The 23,194-nt window shown below is 45.4% G+C and overlaps 1 protein-coding gene across 1 annotated transcript in view; it reads right to left on the reverse strand.

The window, feature by feature from the left end:
• Window positions 1-23,194, reverse strand: part of TEPSIN (TEPSIN adaptor related protein complex 4 accessory protein) — a 206,207-nt gene that overhangs the window by 148,028 nt on the left and 34,985 nt on the right. The window contains exon 2 of the mRNA XM_069199756.1: window positions 18,421-18,493. Coding sequence (XP_069055857.1) covers window positions 18,421-18,493 — 73 coding nt within the window. The remainder of the gene's footprint in view (window positions 1-18,420; window positions 18,494-23,194) is intronic.

Raw genomic sequence — 23,194 nt, forward strand, 5'->3', positions numbered from 1 at the left:
GTTTGGTACCAAACTTCTCAGCACAATAAATGCACACTGATGCTAGTGTACATTTTGTTGTGAAATACACCCAGAGTGCATCTTAGAGATGCCCCCTGAAAACATACCCGACTTCCAGTGTGGGCTGACTAGCTTTGCCAGCCTGCCACACACCAGACATGTTGCTGGCCACATGGGTAGAGTGCCTTTGCCACTCTGTGGCTAGTAACAAAGCTTGTACTGGGTGGAGGTGCTGCTCACCTCCCCCTGCAGGAACTGTAACACCTGGCGGTGAGCCTCAAAGGCTCACCCCCTTTGTTACAGCGCCACAGGGCATTCCAGCTAGTGGAGAGGCCCGCCCCCTCCGGCCACGGCCCTACTTTTGGTGGCAAGGCCGGAGGAGATAATGAGAAAAACAAGGAGGGGTCACTGGCCAGTCAGGACAACCCCTAAGGTGTCCTGAGCTGAGGTGACTCTGACTTTTAGAAATCCTCCATCTTGCAGATGGAGGATTCCCCCAATAGAATTAGGGATGTGCCCCTCTCCCCTCAGGGAGGAGGCACAAAGAGGGTGTAGCCACCCTCAGGGCTAGTAGCCATTGGCTACTAACTCCCCAGACCTAAACACAACCCTAAATTGAGTATTTAGGGGCCCCCAGAACCTAGGAAGATAGATTCCTGCAACCTAAGACGAAGAAGGACTGCTGACCTGAAGCCCTGCAGAGAAGACGGAGACACCAACTGCTTTGGCCCCAGCCCTACCGGCCTGTCTCCCCACTTCGAGAAAAACTGCAACAGCGACGCGTCCCCCAGGGTCCGGCGACCTCTGAAGCCTCAGAGGACAACCCTGCATCTAAAAGGACCAAGAACTCCCGAGGACAGCGGCCCTGTTCCACAAAGACTGCAACTTTGCAACAAAGAAACAACTTTAAAAGGACTCCACGTTTCCCACCGGAAGCGTGAGACTTTCCACTCTGCACCCGACGCCCCTGGCTCGACCTGTGGAGAACCAACACTACAGGGAGGACTCCCCGGCGACTGCGACCCTGTGAGTAGCCAGAGCTGACCCCCCTGAGCTCCCAACCAGGGACGCCTGCAGAGGGAATCCAGAGGCTCCCCCTGACCGCGACTGCCTGCTTCAAAGAACCCGACGCCTGGTAAAGACACTGCACCCGCAGCCCCCAGGACCTGAAGGATCCGACCTCCAGTGCAGAAGCGACCCCCAGGACACCCTCTCCCTTGCCCAGGTGGTGGCTACCCCGAGGAGCCCCCACCCTTGCCTGCCTGCTTTGCTGAAGAGACCCCTGGGTCTCCCATTGAAACCTACTGCAAACCCGATGCCTGTTTGCACTCAGCACCCGGCCGCCCCCGTGCCGCTGAGAGTGTACTTTTTGTGCTGACTTGTGTCCCCCCCGGTGCCCTACAAAACCCCCCTGGTCTGCCCTCTGAAGTCGCGGGTACTTACCTGCTGGCAGACTGGAACCGGGGCACCCCTGTCTCCATTGAAGCCTATGCGTTTTGGGCACCACTTTGACCTCTGCACCTGACCGGCCCTGAGCTGCTGGTGTGGTAACCTTGGGGTTGCCCTGAACCCCTAACAGTGGGCTACCTTGGACCCAACTTTGAACCCTGTAGGTGGTTTACTTACCTGCAAAACTAACCAATACTTACCTCCCCCAGGAACTGTTGAAATTTGCAGTGTGTCTAGTTTTAAAATAGCTTATTGCCATTTTTGCCAAAACTGTACATGCTATTTTGCTGATTCAAAGTTCCTATGATACCTGAGTGAAGTACCTTTCATTTAAAGTATTGATTGTTAATCTTGAACCTGTGGTTCTTAAAATAAACTAAGAAAATATATTTTTCTATATAAAAACCTATTGGCCTGGAATTGTCTTTGAGTGTGTGTTCCTCATTTATTGCCTGTGTGTGTACAACAAATGCTTAACACTACCCTCTGATAAGACTACTGCTTGACCACACTACCACAAAATAGAGCATTAGAATTATCTCTTTTTGCCACTATCTTACCTCGAAGGAGAACCCTTGGACTCTGTGCATGCTATTTCTTACTTTGAAATAGTACATACAGAGCCAACATTCCTACATTGGTGGATGAGCAGTGGGGTACAAGACTTTGCATTTGCAGGACTACTCAGCCAATACCTGATCACACACCTAAATTCCTAAAATTGTCATTAGAAACTGATTTTTGAAATTTGAGCTATTTTTCTAAATTTGTACAAGTCCTGCTAGGGCCTTGTGTTAGTCCCTGTTAGCATTTCTTTTAGAGTTTAAAAGTTTTGTAAAAGTTTGAATTAAGTTCTAGAGATAGTTTTAGATTCTTAAAAAGTATTCCAACTCTTAGAAACATAATGTCTGCTGCAGAAGAGATAGTGATGGAACTCAACCTCACCCCTTACCTGCATCTTAGGATGTCAGAGTTAAGGTCTCTCTGCAAAATCAAAAAGATAAAAACTGGTTCAAACCCTACCAAAATACAGCTCCAGGAGCTTTTGGCAGAGTTTGCTAAAAACAACCCCTCTGATGATGCCCTCACAGAGGGGGACACTAGTGAGTTGGAGGAACTCTCACCTCCAGTCCTAGATAGGGAGACCAGGGTTTCTCCAACCCTGACTCCAAATGTGATAGTCAGAGATGCTGCTTCTCTCACAGGAGAGTCCAGCAACTCTGGAAGCATTGAGGAAAGCCTCAATGAAGATTACCTCCTGCTTGCCAGGTTGGCCAAAAGATTGGCTTTGGAAAGACAGATCCTAGCCATAGAAAGGGAAAGACAAGAGATGGGCTTAGGTCCCATCAATGGTGGCAGCAACATAAATAGGGTCAGAGATTCTCCTGACATGCTAAAAATCCCTAAAGGGATTGTAACTAAATATGAAGATGGTGATGACATCACCAAATGGTTCACAGCTTTTGAGAGGGCTTGTACCACCAGAAAAGTAAACAGATCTCACTGGGGTGCTCTCCTTTGGGAAATGTTCACTGGAAAGTGTAGGGATAGACTCCTCACACTCTCTGGAAAAGATGCAGAATCCTATAACCTCATGAAGGCTACCCTGATTGAGGGCTTTGGATTCTCAACTGAGGAGTACAGGATTAGGTTCAGGGGGGCTCAAAAATCCTCGAGCCAGACCTAGGTTGATTTTGTTGACTTCTCAGTCAAAACACTGGATAGTTGGATTCATGGCAGTGGTGTAAGTGATTATATTGGGCTGTACAATTTATTTGTGAAAGAACACCTGTTAAGTAATTGTTTCAATGATAAACTGCATCAGCATCTGGTAGACCTAGGACCAATTTCTCCCCAAGAATTGGGAAAGAAGGCGGACCATTGGGTCAAGGCTAGGGTGACCAAGACTTCCACAGGGGGTGACCAAAAGAAAGGGGTCACAAAGACTCCCCAGGGGAAGAGTGTTGAGACATCCAAGGGAAAAAAGTAAAGAGTCTTCTACAGGGCCCCAAAAACCTGCTCAGGAGGGAGGGTCCAAAGCCTCTTCACAATCCAATTTTGGGTACAAGGGTAAAAACTTTGATCCCAAGAAGGCCTGGTGTCGTAGCTGTAATCAGCAGGGACACCAAACTGGAGACAAGGCCTGTCCCAAGAAAGGTTCCACTTCAAACTCTACTCCAGTTAGCACTGGAATAGCCAGTCTCCAGGTGGGATCAACAGTGTGCCCAGAGCAAATCAGGGTTCACACTGAAGCTACATTAGTCTCTGAGGGTGGGGTGGACTTAGCCACACTGGCTGCCTGGCCCCTAATATGCAAAAATACAGGCAGCAACTCTTAATTAATGGGACTAGTGTAGAAGGCCTGAGGGATACAGGTGCCAGTGTCACCATGGTGACAGAGAAACTGGTTTCCCCTGGTCAATACCTGGCTGGACAAACGTATCCACTCACCAACGCCGATAATCAGACTAAAGTACATCCCATAGCTATGGTAACTTTAGAGTGGGGAGGGGTCAATGGCCTGAAACAGGTGGTGGTCTCCTCAAATATCCCTGTAGACTGTTTGCTTGGAAATGACCTGGAGTCCTCAGCATGGGCTGAGGTAGAACTCAAAACCCATGCAGCCATGCTGGGTATCCCGGAACTGGTGTGTGTCAAGATAAGGGCACAGTGCAAGGCTCAGGGTGAAAAAGTGGTGTTGGAGCTTGGAAAAAGGGCCCAACCCTCCAAGAGAAAAGGAAAGAAGACTGGGGAACCAGCTTCAACACAACAAGAGAAAGAGAACCTCTCTTCCCAGGAAGTTCTGCCCTCTGAGGGAACAGAGCCCATGGAGTTGGAAACTTATCAGGTTGAGCTCCTAGGCCCAGGGGGACCCACAAGGGAACAGTTGTGGAAGGGGCAAGACACATGTCCCTCTCTTGAAGGCCTTAGGCAGCAAACTTCTGAAGAGACCAAAGGAAAGATCACTGGAACACATAGAGTATATTGGGAAGATGGACTCCTCTACACTGAGGCAAGAGATCCCAAACCTGGTGCCCCTAGGAGAGTTGTAGTGCCTCAGGAGTTTAGGGAGTTCATTCTAACCTTAGCTCATGATATTCCACTTGCTGGGCATTTGGGACAAACCAAGACTTGGGAAAGGTTAGTTAACCATTTCTATTGGCCCAACATGTCCCAGAAGGTAAAGGAGTTTTGTGTCTCCTGTGCCACCTGTCAAGCCAGTGGTAATGCAGGTGGACACCCAAAGGCCCCCCTCATTCCACTTCCAGTGGTGGGGGTCCCCTTTGAAAGAGTGGGTGTGGACATAGTGGGTCCACTTGAAACTCCCACAGCCTCAGGGAACCAGTATATCCTAGTGGTAGTGGATCATGCCACTAGGTACCCTGAAACAATTCCCCTTAGGTCCACTACTGCCCCTGCAGTAGCTAAAGCACTCATTGGTATCTTTACCAGAGTGGGATTTCCTAAGGAGGTGGTGTCTGACAGGGGTACCAACGTCATGTCAGCATACCTGAAACATATGTGGAATGAGTGTGGGGTGACTTACAAATTCACCACACCATACCATTCACAAACCAATGGTCTTGTAGAAAGATTTAACAAGACATTGAAAGGCATGATCATGGGGCTCCCTGAAAAGCTCAAAAGGAGATGGGATGTCCTCTTGCCATGTCTGCTTTTCGCCTACAGAGAGGTGCCTCACAAGGGAGTAGGGTTTTCCCCCTTTGAACTTCTGTTTGGCCATCCTGTCAGGGGACCACTAGCTCTTGTAAAAGAAGGCTGGGAGAGACCTCTTCAGGAGCCTAAACAAGATATAGTGGACTATGTACTAGGCCTACGTTCCAGGGTGGCAGAGTACATGGAAAAGGCAAGTAAAAACCTTGAGGCCAGCCAACAACTCCAGAAGATGTGGTATGACCAAAAGGCTGCTATGGTTGAGTTTCAGCCAGGGCAGAAAGTCTGGGTTCTGGAGCCTGTGGCTCCCAGGGCACTTCAGGACAGATGGAGTGGCCCTTACCCAGTGCTAGAAAGAAAGAGTCAGGTCACCTACCTGGTAGACCTAGGCACTAGCAAGACTCCCAAAAGGGTGATTCATGTGAACCGCCTCAAACTCTTTCATGACAGGGCAGATGTGAATATGTTGATGGTAACAGATGAGGAGCAGGAAGCTGAGAGTGAACCTCTCCCTGATCTCCTCTCCACAGACCCTAAAGATGGCTCAGTAGATGGAGTGATCTATTCAGACACCCTCTCTGGCCAACAGCAATCTGACTGTTGGAAGGTCTTACAACAGTTTGCTGAGCTCTTTTCCCTAACCCCTGGTCAGACACACTTGTGTACCCATGACGTGGACACAGGAGACAGCATGCCTGTCAAAAACAAAATTTTCAGACAGTCTGACCAAGTTAAGGAAAGCATCAAAGTGGAAGTCCACAAGATGCTGGAATTGGGAGTCATTGAGCACTCTGACAGCCCCTGGGCTAGCCCAGTGGTCTTAGTCCCCAAACCTCACACCAACGATTGAAAGAGAGAGATGAGGTTTTGTGTGGACTACAGAGGACTTAATTCTGTCACCCAGACAGATGCCCATCCCATTCCAAGGGCAGATGAATTAATCAACAAACTAGGTGCTGCCAGATACTTAAGTACCTTTGACTTGACAGCAGGGTACTGGCAAATCAAAATGGCACCAGGAGCAAAAGAAAAGACAGCATTCTCCACACCTGATGGGCACTATCAGTTTACTGTGATGCCCTTTGGTTTAAAGAATGCCCCTGCCACCTTCCAAAGGTTGGCGAATCAAGTCCTTGCTGGCTTGGAGTCCTTCAGTGCAGCTTATCTTGACGATATTGCTGTCTTTAGCTCCAGCTGGCAGGATCACCTGGTCCACCTGAAGAAGGTTTTGAAGGCCCTGCAAGCAGCAGGCCTCTCTATCAAGGCATCCAAATGTCAGATAGGGCAGGGAACTGTGGTTTACTTGGGACACCTAGTAGGTGGAGGCCAAGTTCAGCCACTCCAACCCAAGATCCAGACTATTCTGGACTGGGTAGCTCCAAAAACCCAGACTCAAGTCAGGGCATTCCTTGGCTTGACTGGGTACTACAGGAGGTTTGTGAAGGGATATGGATCAATAGTAACACCCCTCACAGAACTTACCTCCAAGAAAATGCCCAAGAAGGTAAACTGGACTGTAGAATGCCAACAGGCCTTTGACACCCTGAAACAAGCTATGTGCACAGCACCAGTTCTAAAAGCTCCAGATTACTCCAAGCAGTTCATTGTGTAGACTGATGCCTCTGAACATGGGATAGGGGCAGTTTTGTCCCAAACAAATGATGATGGCCTTGACCAGCCTGTTGCTTTCATTAGCAGGAGGTTACTCCCGTTGGTGGAGAAGTGTGGCACAATGGTTAGAGCGGCAGACCCTGAAGCAGAGTTCTGGCTCAAGACCAGGGTTCAAGTCCTGCTTCGGCAGGTCTTGGGCTCAATTCCCTTGGACCAGATAATTCTCGCCTCGGTGCCTAATCTAACTAATGGGTCCCACTCTGCAACTCTGGGCAATAGCTTGCTTAATCTCCACACCGGCCCCAACAGCGCTTGGATGCCTGGCTTCACCCTGGGGGTGCCCAGGAGTGGGCACTTCACAGGGAAAACCCAGGAGGGGTTCCATAGCGGTATGAGTACAGTGCCTTGAGACCCTAACGGGTGAGTAGTGCGCTATACAAGTGCAAAGTTTACAGTTTACAGTTTACTCCCCAGGGAGCAGCGTTGGAGTGCCATTGAGAGGGAGGCCTTCGCTGTGGTTTGGTCCCTGAAGAAGCTGAGACCATACCTCTTAGGTACTCAATTTGCAGTTCAAACTGAACACAGACCTCTCAGATGGCTAATGCAAATGAAAGGTGAAAATCCAAAACTGTTGAGGTGGTCCATCTCACTTCAGGGAATGGACTTTATAGTGGAACACAGACCTGGGACTACCCATGCCAATGCAGATGGCCTTTCCAGGTTCTTCCACTTAGAAAATGAAGACTCTCTTGGGAAAGGTTAGTCTCATCCTCTTTCGTTTGGGGGGGGGGGGGGTTGTGTAAGGAAATGCCTCCTTGGCATGGTTACCCCCTGACGTTTTGCCTTTGCTGATGCCAAGTTATGATTTGAAAGTGTGCTGAGGCCTGCTAACCAGGCCCCAGCACCAGTGTTCTTTCCCTAACCTGTACCTTTGTCTCCACAATTGGCACACCCTGGCATCCAGGTAAGTCTCTTGTAACTTGTACCCCTGGTACCAAGGGCCCTGATGCCAGGGAAGGTCTCTAAGGGCTGCAGCATGTCTTATGCCACCCTGGGGACCCCTCACTCAGCACAGACACACTGCTTGCCAGCTTGTGTGTGCTGGTGGGGAGAAAATGACTAAGTCGACATGGCACTCCCCTCAGGGTGCCATGCTAACCTCACACTGCCCATGGCATAGATAAGTCACCCCCTCTAGCAGGCCTTACAGCCCTAAGGCAGGGTGCACTATACTATAGGTGAGGGCATAGGTGCATGAGCACTATGCCCCTACAGTGTCTAAGCAAAACCTTAGACATTGTAAGTGCAGGGTAGCCATAAGAGTATATGGTCTGGGAGTCTGTCAAACACGAACTCCACAGCACCATAATGGCTACACTGAAAACTGGGAAGTTTGGTACCAAACTTCTCAGCACAATAAATGCACACTGATGCTAGTGTACATTTTGTTGTGAAATACACCCAGAGTGCATCTTAGAGATGCCCCCTGAAAACATACCCGACTTCCAGTGTGGGCTGACTAGCTTTGCCAGCCTGCCACACACCAGACATGTTGCTGGCCACATGGGTAGAGTGCCTTTGCCACTCTGTGTCTAGTAACAAAGCTTGTACTGGGTGGAGGGGCTGCTCACCTCCCCCTGCAGGAACTGTAACACCTGGCGGTGAGCCTCAAAGGCTCACCCCCTTTGTTACAGCGCCACCGGGCATTCCAGCTAGTGGAGATGCCCGCCCCCTCCGGCCATGGCCCCACTTTTGGCGGCAAGGCCGGAGGAGATAATGAGAAAAACAAGGAGGGGTCACTGGCCAGTCAGGACAACCCCTAAGGTGTCCTGAGCTGAGGTGACTCTGACTTTTAGAAATCCTCCATCTTGCAGATGGAGGATTCCCCCAATAGGATTAGGGATGTGCCCCCCTCCCCTCAAGGAGGAGGCACAAAGAGGGTGTAGCCACCCTCAGGGCTAGTAGCCATTGGCTACTAACCCCCCAGACCTAAACACACCCCTAAATTGAGTATTTAGGGGCCCCCAGAACCTAGGAAGATAGATTCCTGCAACCTAAGACGAAGAAGGACTGCTGACCTGAAGCCCTGCAGAGAAGACGGAGACACCAACTGCTTTGGCCCCAGCCCTACCGGCCTGTCTCCCCACTTCGAGAAAAACTGCAACAGCGACGCGTCCCCCAGGGTCCAGCGACCTCTGAAGCCTCAGAGGACAACCTTGCATCTAAAAGGACCAAGAACTCCCGAGGACAGCAGCCCTGTTCCACAAAGACTGAAACTTTGCAACAAAGAAACAACTTTAAAAGGACTCCACGTTTCCCGCCGGAAGTGTGAGACTTTCCACTCCGCACCCGACGCCCCCGGCTCGACCTGCGGAGAACCAACACTACAGGGAGGACTCCCGGCGACTGCGACCCTGTGAGTAGCCAGAGTTGACCCTCCTGAACCCCCCCAGCGACGCCTGCAGAGGGAATCCAGAGGCTCCCCCTGACCACGACTGCCTGCTTCAAAGAACCCGAGCCTGGTAAAGACACTGCACCCGCAGCCCCCAGTACCTGAAGGATCCGACCTCCAGTGCAGAAGCGACCCCCAGGTGGCCCTCTCCCTTGCCCAGGAGGTGGCTACCCAGAGGAGCTCCCCCCCTTGCCTGCCTGCTTTGCTGAAGAGACCCCTGGGTCTCCCATTGAAACCTATTGCAAACCCGATGCCTGTTTGCACTCTGCACCCGGCCGCCCCCGTGCCGCTGAGGGTGTACTTTTTGTGCTGACTTGTGTCTCCCCCGGTGCCCTACAAAACCCCCCTGGTCTGCCCTCCGAAGTCACGGGTACTTACCTGCTGGCAGACTGGAACCGAGGCACCCCCTTCTCAATTGAAGCCTATGCGTTTTGGGCACCACTTTGACCTCTGCACCTGACCGGCCCTGAGCTGCTGGTGTGGTAACTTTGGGGTTGCCCTGAACCCCCAATGGTGGGCTACCTTGGACCCAACTTTGAACCCTGTAGTTGGTTTACTTACCTGCAAAACTAACCAATTCTTACCTCCCCCAGGAACTGTTGAAATTTGCACGGTCTAGTTTTAAAATAGCTTATTGCCATTTTTGCCAAAACTGTACATGCTATTTTGCTGATTCAAAGTTCCTATGATACCTGAGTGAAGTACCTTTCATTTAAAGTATTGATTGTAAATCTTGAACCTGTGGTTCTTAAAATAAACTAAGAAAATATATTTTTCTATATAAAAACCTATTGGCCTGGAATTGTCTTTGAGTGTGTGTTCCTCATTTATTGCCTGTGTGTGTACAACAAATGCTTAACACTACCCTCTGATAAGACTACTGCTCGACCACACTACCACAAAATAGAGCATTAGAATTATCTCTTTTTGCCACTATCTTACCTCTAAGGGGAACCCTTGGACTCTGTGTATGCTATTTCTTACTTTGAAATAGTACATACAGAGCCAACTTCCTACATATTACTTCATAATTATGTAATTTGTACACATGATAATACTGCCTGGTCAAAGACTTCACCCTGTTACTACCAATTTACACACAAATACAGCAATAAGCAGTTGAAAGATGACCAGTCAACCTTTGCAAAGGGCTTTCCACTCTACGGTGTTGCATGTTGCCATGCTCTTAGTAACTTTTGATCCATCTGAGCGAGAGACAATCTTTTTTGTTAAAACCTGAAGATGATGAATTATGTGGCATTGAGGTAGCAGATGATGGATTATGTGGCAAATGCATCAATTCCGTAAGTATGCGAAAAACGCAGCGGCCGCATAATTACATAATTCCAGGGGCCCTGGTTATGGGTCTCTGCACCATTTCCATACTAAAGCCCACCTAGCTGATGGTTTTCTGCAGGAATTTGCCTATGGGTGTATTTCAGTTCCTGTGGTGCAGTTAACCATACCTGGTCACTTTATGTGGCTTTTTAGCCTGCATTTGAACTAGACCATTACATTTTTAATGGTCTTATTACATTTGCACAGATTTGTCAAGATAGTGAAAATAAATGTGAACCAATAGCAACATATTTAGAGCAAGTGCATTAATAAATACACATTCACAGATGTATTACTAAAGTTCAATGGTCTAATTCCCTTTTATTATTACAATAACACATGGGAATGGGCATGAGAAAACGTTGTTTATTGCCTTACAGGTACAATGATTTTTCAAGTGAAATATTTATTCTAATAGTCACAAGACCTGTAGAATTGTGATTTTATCTTATTGAACACATTTAACCCATTGGATACTGCTTTTGGTTAAAACCATTTTAGAATAGACGAGAATAAATATCATGGCACAAACCATAAATCGAGATGCACTATGTAATATGCTATTTATTATCATTGTTAAGGGGCGAGGAAGACTTGTGACCCGTTCGCTTCTTGCGAGTTATATCCCTTACCCATACTCAACAACATTAATAAATAGCATATGACACACTGCCCATCTCTGTATATGTTATGTGTATGTTTCTGACACATAAAAAAACTTTAAAATAACCTTTTCAAATATAATACCGATCAGTGCTAATTTTAAGTTTGTTCACATTGTTGGTAAAACAACCTCCATTTCTGATAACCACCCCTGCTCAAGAAACAACTAAACTAATTTAATCAGAGGCCCTAGAGTTCAAGCCACCACCTTCCTGTAAATACTGAAAATACACTTCACCTTCACATAATTTAGAGCCACGTTTTTTTAGTACACTTCAAAACATGTTCAACGATGGTTCTGTGAATTTCTGTCTGGCATCTTTTGAAAAGAAAGCAGTGAAATGGAACCCTTGATTTTTTACATGCTAATCTGATAATCATGCGTCTCTGCTCATCTTTTAAATGCAGTGCCAAAAACAGGGACTTGTCTGGGGTACTGCTTCCTATTTCCTAGTCTTTTGAAACCCTTCCATCTGAAACCTACTATGAAATTAATCGAAAAAGCCTTATAAATGATATTATTGTCCATTTGCGAGGAAAATAATAGGCTATTGAAATCAATATAAAATACATAAAATGACTATATTATATTTATAATTCTCTTTCACTCGCCACTTATTTATTAAAAATTAACATATTTTCCTCCCAATTTCATACTGTCCCATAGACTGCAATTAATTTTGGCTTCTCAGAAAGCCTATATTTTTTGGCTTCATATATGAAATATGGACTGCACTTTTGGCATAGATAGTGTAAATCAATAGAGCCTCACAAGGTCACAGTGCTCATATATTCCTTAGCCAACAGCGATGGGCTATAAAAATATTATGACCAGCCAGCTTTGGGACCCGTATGCGTACACTATGCGATCTTATGATTCAACGTGAAACCTAAAACACCATTAAGTTCACCAATTATGGCATGCTACATGAACCATGCCATGACCTGCTCTTAACCTCACATGACACCACTGGTGGACATCACCACTGACTTCACTAATATGATAATTTTTGTATCTTTTTTTTTCTTTTTTTAAGTATTGGTTTTTATACACTTATTGTTCAAGAACTGCTGAACAAATTAACACGGATTTGTATGTTATGGTGGCTCAATGTGGCGACTGTGTTGCTGTAAGCTGGTGTTTCACAGCAACAGTAGTGTTTTTTTATTGGGTTTGTGTGACCATATGATGGTATCTCTGGGACTATGTGAAAGTGGGTGTTGGGTGGCCTGAATTTGGCTACATTGTTATCTCATGTTGGCTGGGTAGACACTTTTTGTTTGTGTGGTTGTAGACTGTGATAGGTGGGTGGTGGTGGTGGTTGTGTGGCCGTATGATGGTGTGTGTGTACTAACATACAATGGTAGGTTTGTTGGTGTTTGTTGCTGGCCGAATGGATGTATGTTCTGTGGTTATATCTGATAATGGCTGGGTAACAATATGATGGTGGATGCAGGAATACATGAGGTGGGGTATATCTGTATGATGGTAAGTGTGTTGGGGCATAAGAGCAAGTCCTACCTTTGGCATATATAGTCAGGGGTTGGATGTGTAATGGGGGTGTTTGGTCATTTGACAGTGGATGCATGAGCATGTTATTGGTTCTGTGGTAGTATATAACATTGGTTATGTAATGCTGGTTGAGAATTGTATTATGGTAGGTGTGCCAGGTGGTGGTGGGTGTGTGGTCTTCTGATGGTGTGTGTAGGTATATGTTGCTCGTGGGGTGGAATGCGATGTTGGATGTGTTGCTTTAACATGGTTCATGGTTTGATGGTGGATGTGCTGACGGATAATGGTGGCTCTGTGGTTGTAGTGTGATGGGTGCATGGGTATAGAAGTGGGAGTTACGGCTGTATGATGGAGAGTGTGCATATGTACATCCGAATACTCACTGAACTGAAGCTAGGCCAAGACTAATACATATCTTTATAAAATGCAATAACATTTGCCTTGATGACACAAACCCCATTATTGATGTCACTGGTGATGTTATATGTGATTTCATTAATGTTGTCATCAGTGTTGCCACACGAGATGTCATAAGTGATGAAAGGAGTGAGATCACGAGCAGCATATTGCAGGGGGTTGTGTTAAGGTTTGCCTCTGGCCATAACTGGACACTTTAAGGGGTTTTAGGTTTTGCAATTGAATCATGCTGTCACGTTACCTGTGGTGTTGCAGTATATTTCTTAGATTTCCTCTTTCGAGAAGGTAAGGAAGTGTTATCACTACGAAAACGATAACATATTAGTTACTGTGGACTTTTCAGTGACTCTCAGAGGGCTTTTCATCAAAAAGGAGCATTTCCAAGCGTTATTTCATAGGTTTTACTTGTAGAAATGTATTATGGTTTTTAGTCAGGGTGATGGGGAATGATAATGCTTCTCTAAATTGCAGCAAGCTTCCCCCCTCTAGTTGTGCATGGCCATCCACAGTGAGAGGTGCCTGCAAGACCGGAGCACAGGCCAAGTCCTGTTCCAAACTCATGTTGCGGTTAACACCTGCTGCACGTAGACCCCGGTGTGTGCAGCAGTGCTTTGCCAGTCACTCAAGCTCCCATGTGAGACTGTGCCCCAGTTTGCACTTGCAGATCAGTGAATGGCACCTAAGAATTTTACTCCCTCTTTCATCCCTACACAAAACCCCTAGTTAGATCTGCATTTTATTTTTATTGTCTCACATATACAGCGAAATTGACCTGGTGGGTCTCGGAGTACTTTACATGAGAACAATTACAACTGCATGCAAGCAGTTTATTTCAGCACAGTTATAAATTTAAAATACAAAAGCATAACAAGAATTACTTGTTCGTACTTACATACCTTACATTGGCAAATGAAACTTAAGATCCTTTTACCAAGCTTAACTTTTTAACTGCTAGATAAATGTCCTGATGATTAATCATAGTGCCAAAAGTTATTAGTTAATTATATTTTTTGCCCTCCATTTAAATTGATACCACTGGCGGATCTGCACAAAACTAGACAAGTAGAAAAGCAATCTAAGCATGGAAATGTATGCATCTCTTAATAGATCTGTATTAAACTCAACATACTAAGAGTGCACTAAAACTGCTAAGTGTCTGACAAATAACATGAAGATCAGTGAAAGAGCATCAAAATATTTAGCAAATCAATGATATTTGCCCCCATTCCGTTAACTCAGCTCCTCTCCTCTCTTGTCAGAGCTTGTTGAAACCGGACTTTCCTGCATTGGGCTTAACTTGGCGACGGCCTAACAAATGTCATGCACATTTATTAAACAGCACCAAAATTATAAGTTCATGAAAACTTTTGGCCATCCACCTTTGACTCTGCCCACTTTGAAGGATACGCACAAAGCTTGGCATATCAATAGAAAAATAAACATGATAAATGTCCATCAAACTTAAGGCGGATTCAAACTGTGCTACAAAAAGCCTCTCCATTTAACTGAGCCCCCCAATTTGAAAGATCTGCTCAAATTTGAAAATACAAAGAACATGTTAAAGTTCTGCCAAATATTGCACAAATTTGTCAAATGGCACAAAATATTTAGGCAAATCAAAAGATGCTTGTTTGACTGACAGGTATTTCCAAATTGTAATTTTTCCTAGCCCATGCCAACCGCTTTAAGTGCAAAAATCTTAAAATATACTTATCACATTTCACCAAATCACAAAATGTGTGCTTTCTGGGAGAAATTATCCTTTCAAACCATGTTTAGTATGAATTTGTTCACCGGTTTTTGCAGTAGTGAAGAACAACACTTTTTAAGGGCGCTAAAATGAGTCAAGTTTCTTTTCGATCCGCTACCATTCATTTTCTTTCCCTTTGGTGGATCTGCAAGAATCCTGGAATGTCAAAACTTAGATTAGCAAATTAGGTGACCCTTCATCCAGGGCCAGACTGGGAACCCAAAGCAGCCCTCAATTTTGTCAGACCAGCCCCTGGCCTGGGGTGGGGGGTGCTGGGGGTGAAGAACTGCTGCCTTTTTTCCTTTTACTGGGGTCGATATTGCAGCACTGCTGCAAAACCGTCCCCCAGTAACAAAACCGGCCCCCACTGCTGAAAAAACAGACACCACCCTTCCAGCCTACCGGGGAAACGCCGGATGCCCGCTACCGCCAGTCTGGCCCTGCCTTCATCAAATAGCAACAAAGTTTTTAGCATACTACAAAATGCCATCTTAATTAAAACTGTGGCTAAACCATAACTAGATTGTCATTACTGCAGACTTTGTAATATATACACACACTACTCAATGCATTACTAATTGCAGTGACTTAAGAAGTGAAACGCTGGTCCCATCTCATGTACTCTGTGTTAGTATCCTTCAACAAAACTTTAAAATTCAGGCCTAATGTGAGCAAGACCACTGCTTAAGGTTTATTAATTTCCTTTCGAACTATCACATCGGATTGACTTCTGACCAGCTAAGCCCAACGGCTGTGGTAGGTGGGACGGTGGAGAGTGGGGGGGGGGATATGAGGCACCATGTTCAAGCAGAGTTATATTGTCAGTATGATACGGATGCCTGTTTGAAAAGTGATGGTATGTTCTTGTGGTACGCTTCATGACTTGCCTTGTTTCAAATACAAAATATCTTATATAAAGAAGAAAAAGTCTGCAGATTCCTAGGTAAGGGAAATTTTAATATATTTCTGAGTCACAGGGGAATTTCCGCCACTGTGGAGTATGTCTTCACTAATCTCTAAATCCATATGTACTCAAGTAGGCTTCACAATACCCAAGAAACCTTTCTCCCCCTTTTTTCCCCCCCCAACGTGTATCTGCAGTTCACAGGACCTATTCTGGTGGCAATCCATCTAGTGGTTTGGGCTGTAGATGACAGCAGACAGGAAGGCATGCTTTTTAATTTCTTTTTCTGGTGAGGTTTACCGATTGCTCCCAGCCAATTTTCAATGGCTTCTCACGTTGAGCCGTTGCTAGACTGAAACATTGGAGAGGGGATGGGTGAGGTGTTGGGTGTATCCTGTCAGGCTAGGAAAGTAACAGAAGATTGAGACTAGATCTCAGAGAAGGAGGCATGTGGACCTTTCTGTGCAATTAGTTATGAGCAGTGTACCCATAAAGAAAGACTTGCTCAAATCATCAGGTGGAGAAATGCTACGATGAGCTATGAACTACTCCTCTGTGAAGCCATTAGAGTCACCGAAGTGAACCGAGATTGAAACCCATAGAAGGAGGCCTGCAGAAACCTCTAAACTCAATAGGTCAAATTAGTTCAGGGAAAACGGAAGCAAAAGGCAGGAAATCAAAAGAATGAGGACTTCAACAATGATCACTGATCTCCCAAGTCAGAAAGATCCCTTTAATATCATTTCTGAGCATCCATTCAGAACCAATGTGACCTTATATCATTAAACATACCTCCTTATCTAGAGCTGATACCCGTATTGGGCGGCTGCTTTATGCAGAACTGCTAGGTTTTATTTTATTTCCATTAAAATACATTATATAAACAGTACTTGAATCTCCAATGGTCTTTTATGTGTAGACCTAGGACACAACATCAGCACAACAATATGGTAACTCCAGAATTAGAAACCTCTATTCATCCTCTAGCTACACAGGTTTGTCTGCATCCAATAAACTTGTATATGGTGGATTTTTAGATTTTTCTAGAGCTTGTCAAAACTAGGAGCAGGCTCATATTATTGTGACCCATTGTTCAAGTATGTATTTGGTGCATGTTTTAAATCACTTGACTTGATCCAACCAAGAAGCTGGCAAGTCTGGTTTTAATTACACCTATTTTGCTCCTTCCTATAACAAAAAAGCCTTTGTTGCTGTGGCATTGCAGTACAACATTTCCTACAATATCACTAACCTTTGTTTTGTATATAATGCAACACTTATTTCATGTGGCTTATTTTAGGCATGTTTAGGACAGCAACAAATCTAAGTATGGAAGCCAGGCTGTGCTGCAATTTGGAGCCTGAGGCAGATTAGATATACTACAGTACAAAAAGAGGAACAATCGAGGGGTTGTTTCAACGGTCCCTGGCAGAACTGGAGGAGAAGGCAGGAGGTGGCCTCAGTCTATGGTGAGCACAAAGTTTGGTTGAGTGCTTGCTGAATTTCCTGTTTTGGAATCTTACGAGCACAGATCAGGGTGTTCAGAGAAGAGATTGGCTTAACTGCCTTTCCACAATGGAAAGGGAGAAAGACTGAGGATAAGAGAGGGTTGGTGATCCACAATCTCAGTTTGCAGAATGAGCATGATCGTCTTTGTCTCTAACACATGAAGGGTAATGGAGCTTTTAATACCTAATAAGGATACATCTTACTTGCTTCAATCGGATCCACGGCTCACTGGATGGAGTCAATACCTTTCTAATAACAATTCATTGTTTCCTTCAGTTATTAAGGAGAACTGCAAGCTACATTTTAAGGTCTTACTTTGACAGCATTCTGGGTCTATTCAAGACCTTTTAGGTTCAGAGGCCGCATATTGCCTACCATTAGTTGCCTCCATTGTCACTCTCATTTGCTTGCTTCTTATTGGTCAGCTGCCATAGGCTTACTTCCTCTTCTGGTGTTTGTCCCACCCCTGAAGCACTGACACATTACTTGTGTCCTTCCACTGTTCATTTTTTCAGGTGCTAACTTTTTATTTGTTTTTAAGCACTTGCCTCCTCACCCTCTGCTGTTTGTGCTGCCAGACCCTCCTTCACACTGTGTTTCCCCCGATTCACCCACCCTCCCTCAGTGTTACCTCCCACCACATCCATGTTGCCTTCCACCCCACAAAAAAAAAAAAAACACAAAAAAACACTCATATCACTCCCCCACACCCTCCGTTGTCTGTGTTTCCCATAAACACGCCTCACTCCCTTCGTGTTGCCTCCAGATCTGCCAGCAATATTAAAAAAGTGTTGTAACGCAGCCAGCACTCGCCGTGACAGGGCTTTCTTTTTCTTTCAACCATGCTGCACAGCCAAGAGCTCTATCATTGCGAGACCTATTGGCTTTGCCAATGTCTGTTAGACGAATGCAACCATAAAATACAACCTTGCAATAGCCCTGCAGAGACATACAATATCTCAAATCCCCAATCACCTCTACATTGCTCTACAAATTGTTGTCTTTTTGTAACTGTGACTTTGTTGCTCAAACACATATGCTTGCAGTGTGTTAAATGTGCCCCCCCTCCCCCCCTTAGAAGGGGAAAAGAGGAAGAAGGGTGGCACCTGCAAAAAAAAACATATCTGGCAAAAGGATACTGGCAATTTCTTCAAACACATACCCCGGGCAAGGAATCTCATCATCGGATGTTGCTCTGATCAGGATGGGGAGCTGCATGAGGAAGAAACACATTTTTCCCATCAGTACCATAATGTGTATTTGTTCCTGACTGAAGTCACACAAACTTTCACTGATTAAAAATGTATGAACCAAGCTCAAAGTGATCTTCAGTGACCAGACCAAAAAAAACAGAAATCTACATCTTTCAAACACTGTAGTTGTAAACGAAAGTCATGAGTTACTTTAATCACCAACTGTCAAACAAGAAAAGAACAATTAATTGTCTCTATTTATCCGATCTTTACATTTACTTTTTCGTCAAGAGCGAAACTGTATTTATCATAATGCTTTTCTGTTGGTCTAATACCCTTTTCGGGGTTTGTTTTTAACTGCGATTTATAAAAATCAGGATATGAGCTAAAAAGAAAAGATAACACGAGAAAGGAAAGTTGTGTGTAATTAGACAATGCTTATGTTTTAGCTCATAAACACGTTATAGTCAGTGTTGCCGGAGTCAAGGACCGAGTAAGCAAAGGCGCTGGTTGCTTTGTCTCAAACATAATCACGTGAGACGTGGCCACTGTGGAACCATATGAGGGTAGTCTATGCAGCAAGAAAGCAAGTGAAATACGAGAGCTTGAAGCTTTTGTGGATATATCTTTACTTGTAGTAATTTCGACAGCGTCACAGATATCTAGAAGACCCTCTCTCTAACTCTCCAGACATTACTTACATGAACTCTTGATTTTTGTATACAATTTCTAAAAAGACAGCGGAAGTAAACAGCATTGCTCATTCTGTTACAAACGATTGCCCAGTTCGTTTCTCTTCCCTAAGAAAGGCGTCTGTGGAGTATTTTTTTAAATATATATTCTTGCCTATAGTGCACTTTAAAAACAAGCAATGGCAAAGACAATAGGTCTCGGTAATCGGAGAGCTATTGGCGTTGTCAGTATCTTTTAGCCATATTGCAAAACAATAAGGGAAGAGTAGTCAAGCAACATAATACGAGAGGGGAGGAAGGCGTTTGGGATCTTAGAGCCCGTGGACCATCGAAGCCCTGATAATATTTGCTATGTAAATCATACAACACATATCACGTAAAATATGAAACGTTTCTTCAAAATTCAAGAAAGTGTCTTTGTTTAGTCTGTTGAATGTACGATTTACATGCTAGATATGTGCAGCACTCACAGGAAGTAAGAATTTAGATAACATGAAACAATGCAATGACATTTTAGACTCTCTGATAAAATAGGGTCACGGGAAGTTCAAATGCTGTCCACATTAATAATACCTTTGCTAGAAGCCATTCTAATTTACATGGAGTTCAGGAATAAAAAAAAGCATTTCTTTTTTAAACTGCAACTGATTTACTATAAACACTCAGGGCAAACAGGTCACCAGCACACAGGAAGTAAATACGCATTGGAAAAGCCGATAAGCCTTGCCTATTGGCTTGGGCAAAGTGTTTTTGTCATGTTGTACACCAGTGTGGGTGTTCAGCATGACTAAACGTTAGTGGCATGGAGAGTCAGAGTGGAGTTGGGGAGTAAAATGTCGTAGAGTGTGGTTTTGTTGGAGTGTCACAGAGTGGAGTAGGGGGGGAGTAGAGTGTTGTAGAGTTGAGTACAGGTCAGTGGTAGAGAGTGGGGTGGGTGGAATAGGGTGGAGTAGGTTGTAGTGGACTGAGGTAAACAGGGGTGGATTGAGTTGGGTGGATTAAAATGGGGTCAGGTGGATTGGAAAGGGATGGATTAGATTGGATTGGGGTGTGTGGCTCGGATTGGAGTGATGGGGCGGGGTGGAGTAGAGTGGATTGGACTGGGTGGATTACATTGGACTGGAGTGGCTGGATTGGAATGGGGTGGGGTGGATTGGATTGGATTCATTGGGTTGGAGTGGGATGCGGGGAGTTTGATTGGAGTGGGGTGGACTGAACTGGGATGGGGTGGAGTGGGGTGGATTTCACTGGATAGAGTGTGGTGGATTGGAGTGAGTTTGGTGGATTTTAGTGGGGTGGAGGTGACTGGATTGGAAATGGGTGGATTGAAATAGGGTGGGGTGGATTACATTGGGGTGTGGTGTGTTGGGGTGGGGTGTTTTGGATTGGACTGGGGTGGATTGGAGTGTAGTAGGCTGGATGGATTGGAGTGAGGTGGACTGAAATGGGATGAGGTGGATGGATTGTGGTAGAGTGGGGTGAATTCAATTGAAATGGGGTGGATTCAGGTGGGGTGGAGTGGGTTGGATTGCCATGGGGTGAATTGGATTAGGGTGGCCTGGAAAAGGGTGGGATGCTTTGGAGTGGGGTATGCTGGATGAATTGGATAGAAGTGGGTGGCCTAAAGTAGGATGGGTGGACTGGAAGTAGGATGGGTGGAAGTAGAATGGGTGGATTGGATTGAAATGGGGTGGGTGGATTGGGGGTGTACCGGATTTGGGTGGATTGGATTGAGGTTGATCGCATTTGAGTGAGGTAGATTGGACTGAGTAAAGTGGCTTGGATTAGGGTGTGGTGGATTAGATTGAGTGTGGTGGGTTGGATTGGTTAGGGGTGGGGAGGAGTGTGGTTCAGTAGAGTTGAGTGGATTACGGTGAATTGGATTTAGTGGGATGGGTGGGGCTGGATTGGAGTTGGGTGGCGTTGGAGTGGTGTGGATTCATTGAAGAGAGGTGGACTGAATTGGAGGGAGTAGATTAAAATGGTTTGGAGAGGGGTGGATTGGAGTGGAGTAGGGTGGATTGGATTGGGGCGAACTAGAGTGGGGCAGATTGCTCTGGATTAGAGTTGGTTGTTTGGGATTGGAGTGGGGCAGGGTGGAGTGGGGCAGGTTGTTTTGGATTAAAGTGGGACAGATTGAAATAGATTGGAGTGGGGCAGACTGTTTTGGATTGGAGTGGGGCAGACAGGAGTGGGGCAGACTGCTTCAGATTGGAGTGGGGCAGATTGTATTAGGGGGAGTGGAGTGGACTCGATTGGAGATGGGTGGATGGGGTTGGTTTGGGGTGGGGTGGGGTGGCTTGGACTGGAGTGGAGTGGGGTAAATTGGGAATGAGTGGGGTGGATTGGAGTGAGGTGGATTGGACTGGGATGAGGTGGACTGGATTTGAGTGTAGCGTATAGTTTTGGACTGGAGTGGGGCAGATTGAGTGAGACAGATTGTTTTGGATTGGTGTGGGGCAGATTGGCGTGGGGCAGATAGGACTAGGGATATTGTTTTGGATTAGAGTGGGGCATGTTGCTTTGGATTGCAGAGGGGCAGACTATTTTAGATTAGAGTGTGGCATATTGTTTTGGACTGCATGAGGCAGATTGTTTTGGTGTGGGACAGATTGTTTTTGATTGGAGTGGGCTGAACTGTTGTGGGGCAGATTAGACTGGGGTGGGTTAGGGGGATCAGATTGGGGCGGATTGGACTGGGATGGATGGAGGTTTACTGCATGATTATGTGTAAAAGCACCATTTTAGAGATTACACATAATAAAGAAACAATGTCACTTTGCAATATTTTGAACAAGATCATTGAGAAGAGCGGCCTTGAGCAAAAACAAAAGAAAAGAAAACATGAGTGCAAAGTGTTAAAAGGCAAGTTGGCAAAATAAAAGAAAGTTAGCTATAAAAAATAAAACTTTGTAATTTCGTTTGTGGGCACATTTTGGCCAGTCACAAGCCTTCTGTTCGAAGGGCACTAGAAATGAAAAAGAACAAGATAGTACCTCAATCATGTTGGGAGCAGTGGAAGTGCACTGATTAAGTTGAATCAATCAGTGCTTGGTCCCTGCTCTATACAGAGAAACGGAAATTATGTTGGGCTTGCCTTGATGAATTATGAGGCTGTAAAGAAGAGTGCCACGCAAGCCAACTAATCGTAAGCCACCTTCGGGCACTAAGCCCTTTACTGCACACAACAGTTTCGCAAGTGAGGTGCAAAATCGTAAAGCAGCTCCTGACAAGAGGCTTGCAGGCGCACATTCCTCTTCCACTAGAAACTGCTTCTAGTTTCACAAGCACAACACAAACAAGAATGGGTGGCGGGATCCATAAAAAGGATTGGGGATGGAGAAGAAACTGAATGTGGCAGAGGGGAAAACAAGCACTCATGTGGAGTGCATGGACACAAAAAAGTAGCTCCATAAACGGGAGAAGTGAATGGACACAACAACTTGGCCCATGCTCCAGGACAGGGCAAACTCAAAGAGAGGTCATGACTTAGACATGCCTTCACAAACCAGAACGCAGGAAATGAGAGCAATGGTCTAGCAAACCAATGAAAATCTGTGGGCAGGCCCCAAGCCCACTCAGTGTAAACAAAATGGGTCAAAGGGACAGCGCATGAGCAGTCTAGCCGCGACCTAGCAAGGAGTGAAGGCTGCAGTTCGATATCAGTTAACATGCATGGGCGACGCTACCACTACCAAAGTGAGTATGATATACTTAAAAGTCCTGGAGCACAAGCTGAAACACAAGCAAGGTGAGTGGCTTTCTGCCTTCTAACATACCACAATATCAAAAATAAAGACTTGCGTTTGTCTGAACCTAAATCAGAAGAATGTTTCTACTTATATCTGTAGTGCTATGAGCAGGATCTAGATTTAACCACAATAACAAACATTCATTCACTAAGAAGGCTTTAAATCAGTCCAACTGTGTAGTAATTTTAAAGGTGGATTAATACAATAAGTTTCCTCAGTTCTTTGGCTTTTGAGTTCAACACTACACACTGTTTTTATAATCTTGAAGCCCGTCAT

The sequence above is a fragment of the Pleurodeles waltl genome, chromosome 7 (genome assembly GCF_031143425.1).
Source record: "Pleurodeles waltl isolate 20211129_DDA chromosome 7, aPleWal1.hap1.20221129, whole genome shotgun sequence".
NCBI lineage: Eukaryota > Metazoa > Chordata > Amphibia > Caudata > Salamandridae > Pleurodeles > Pleurodeles waltl.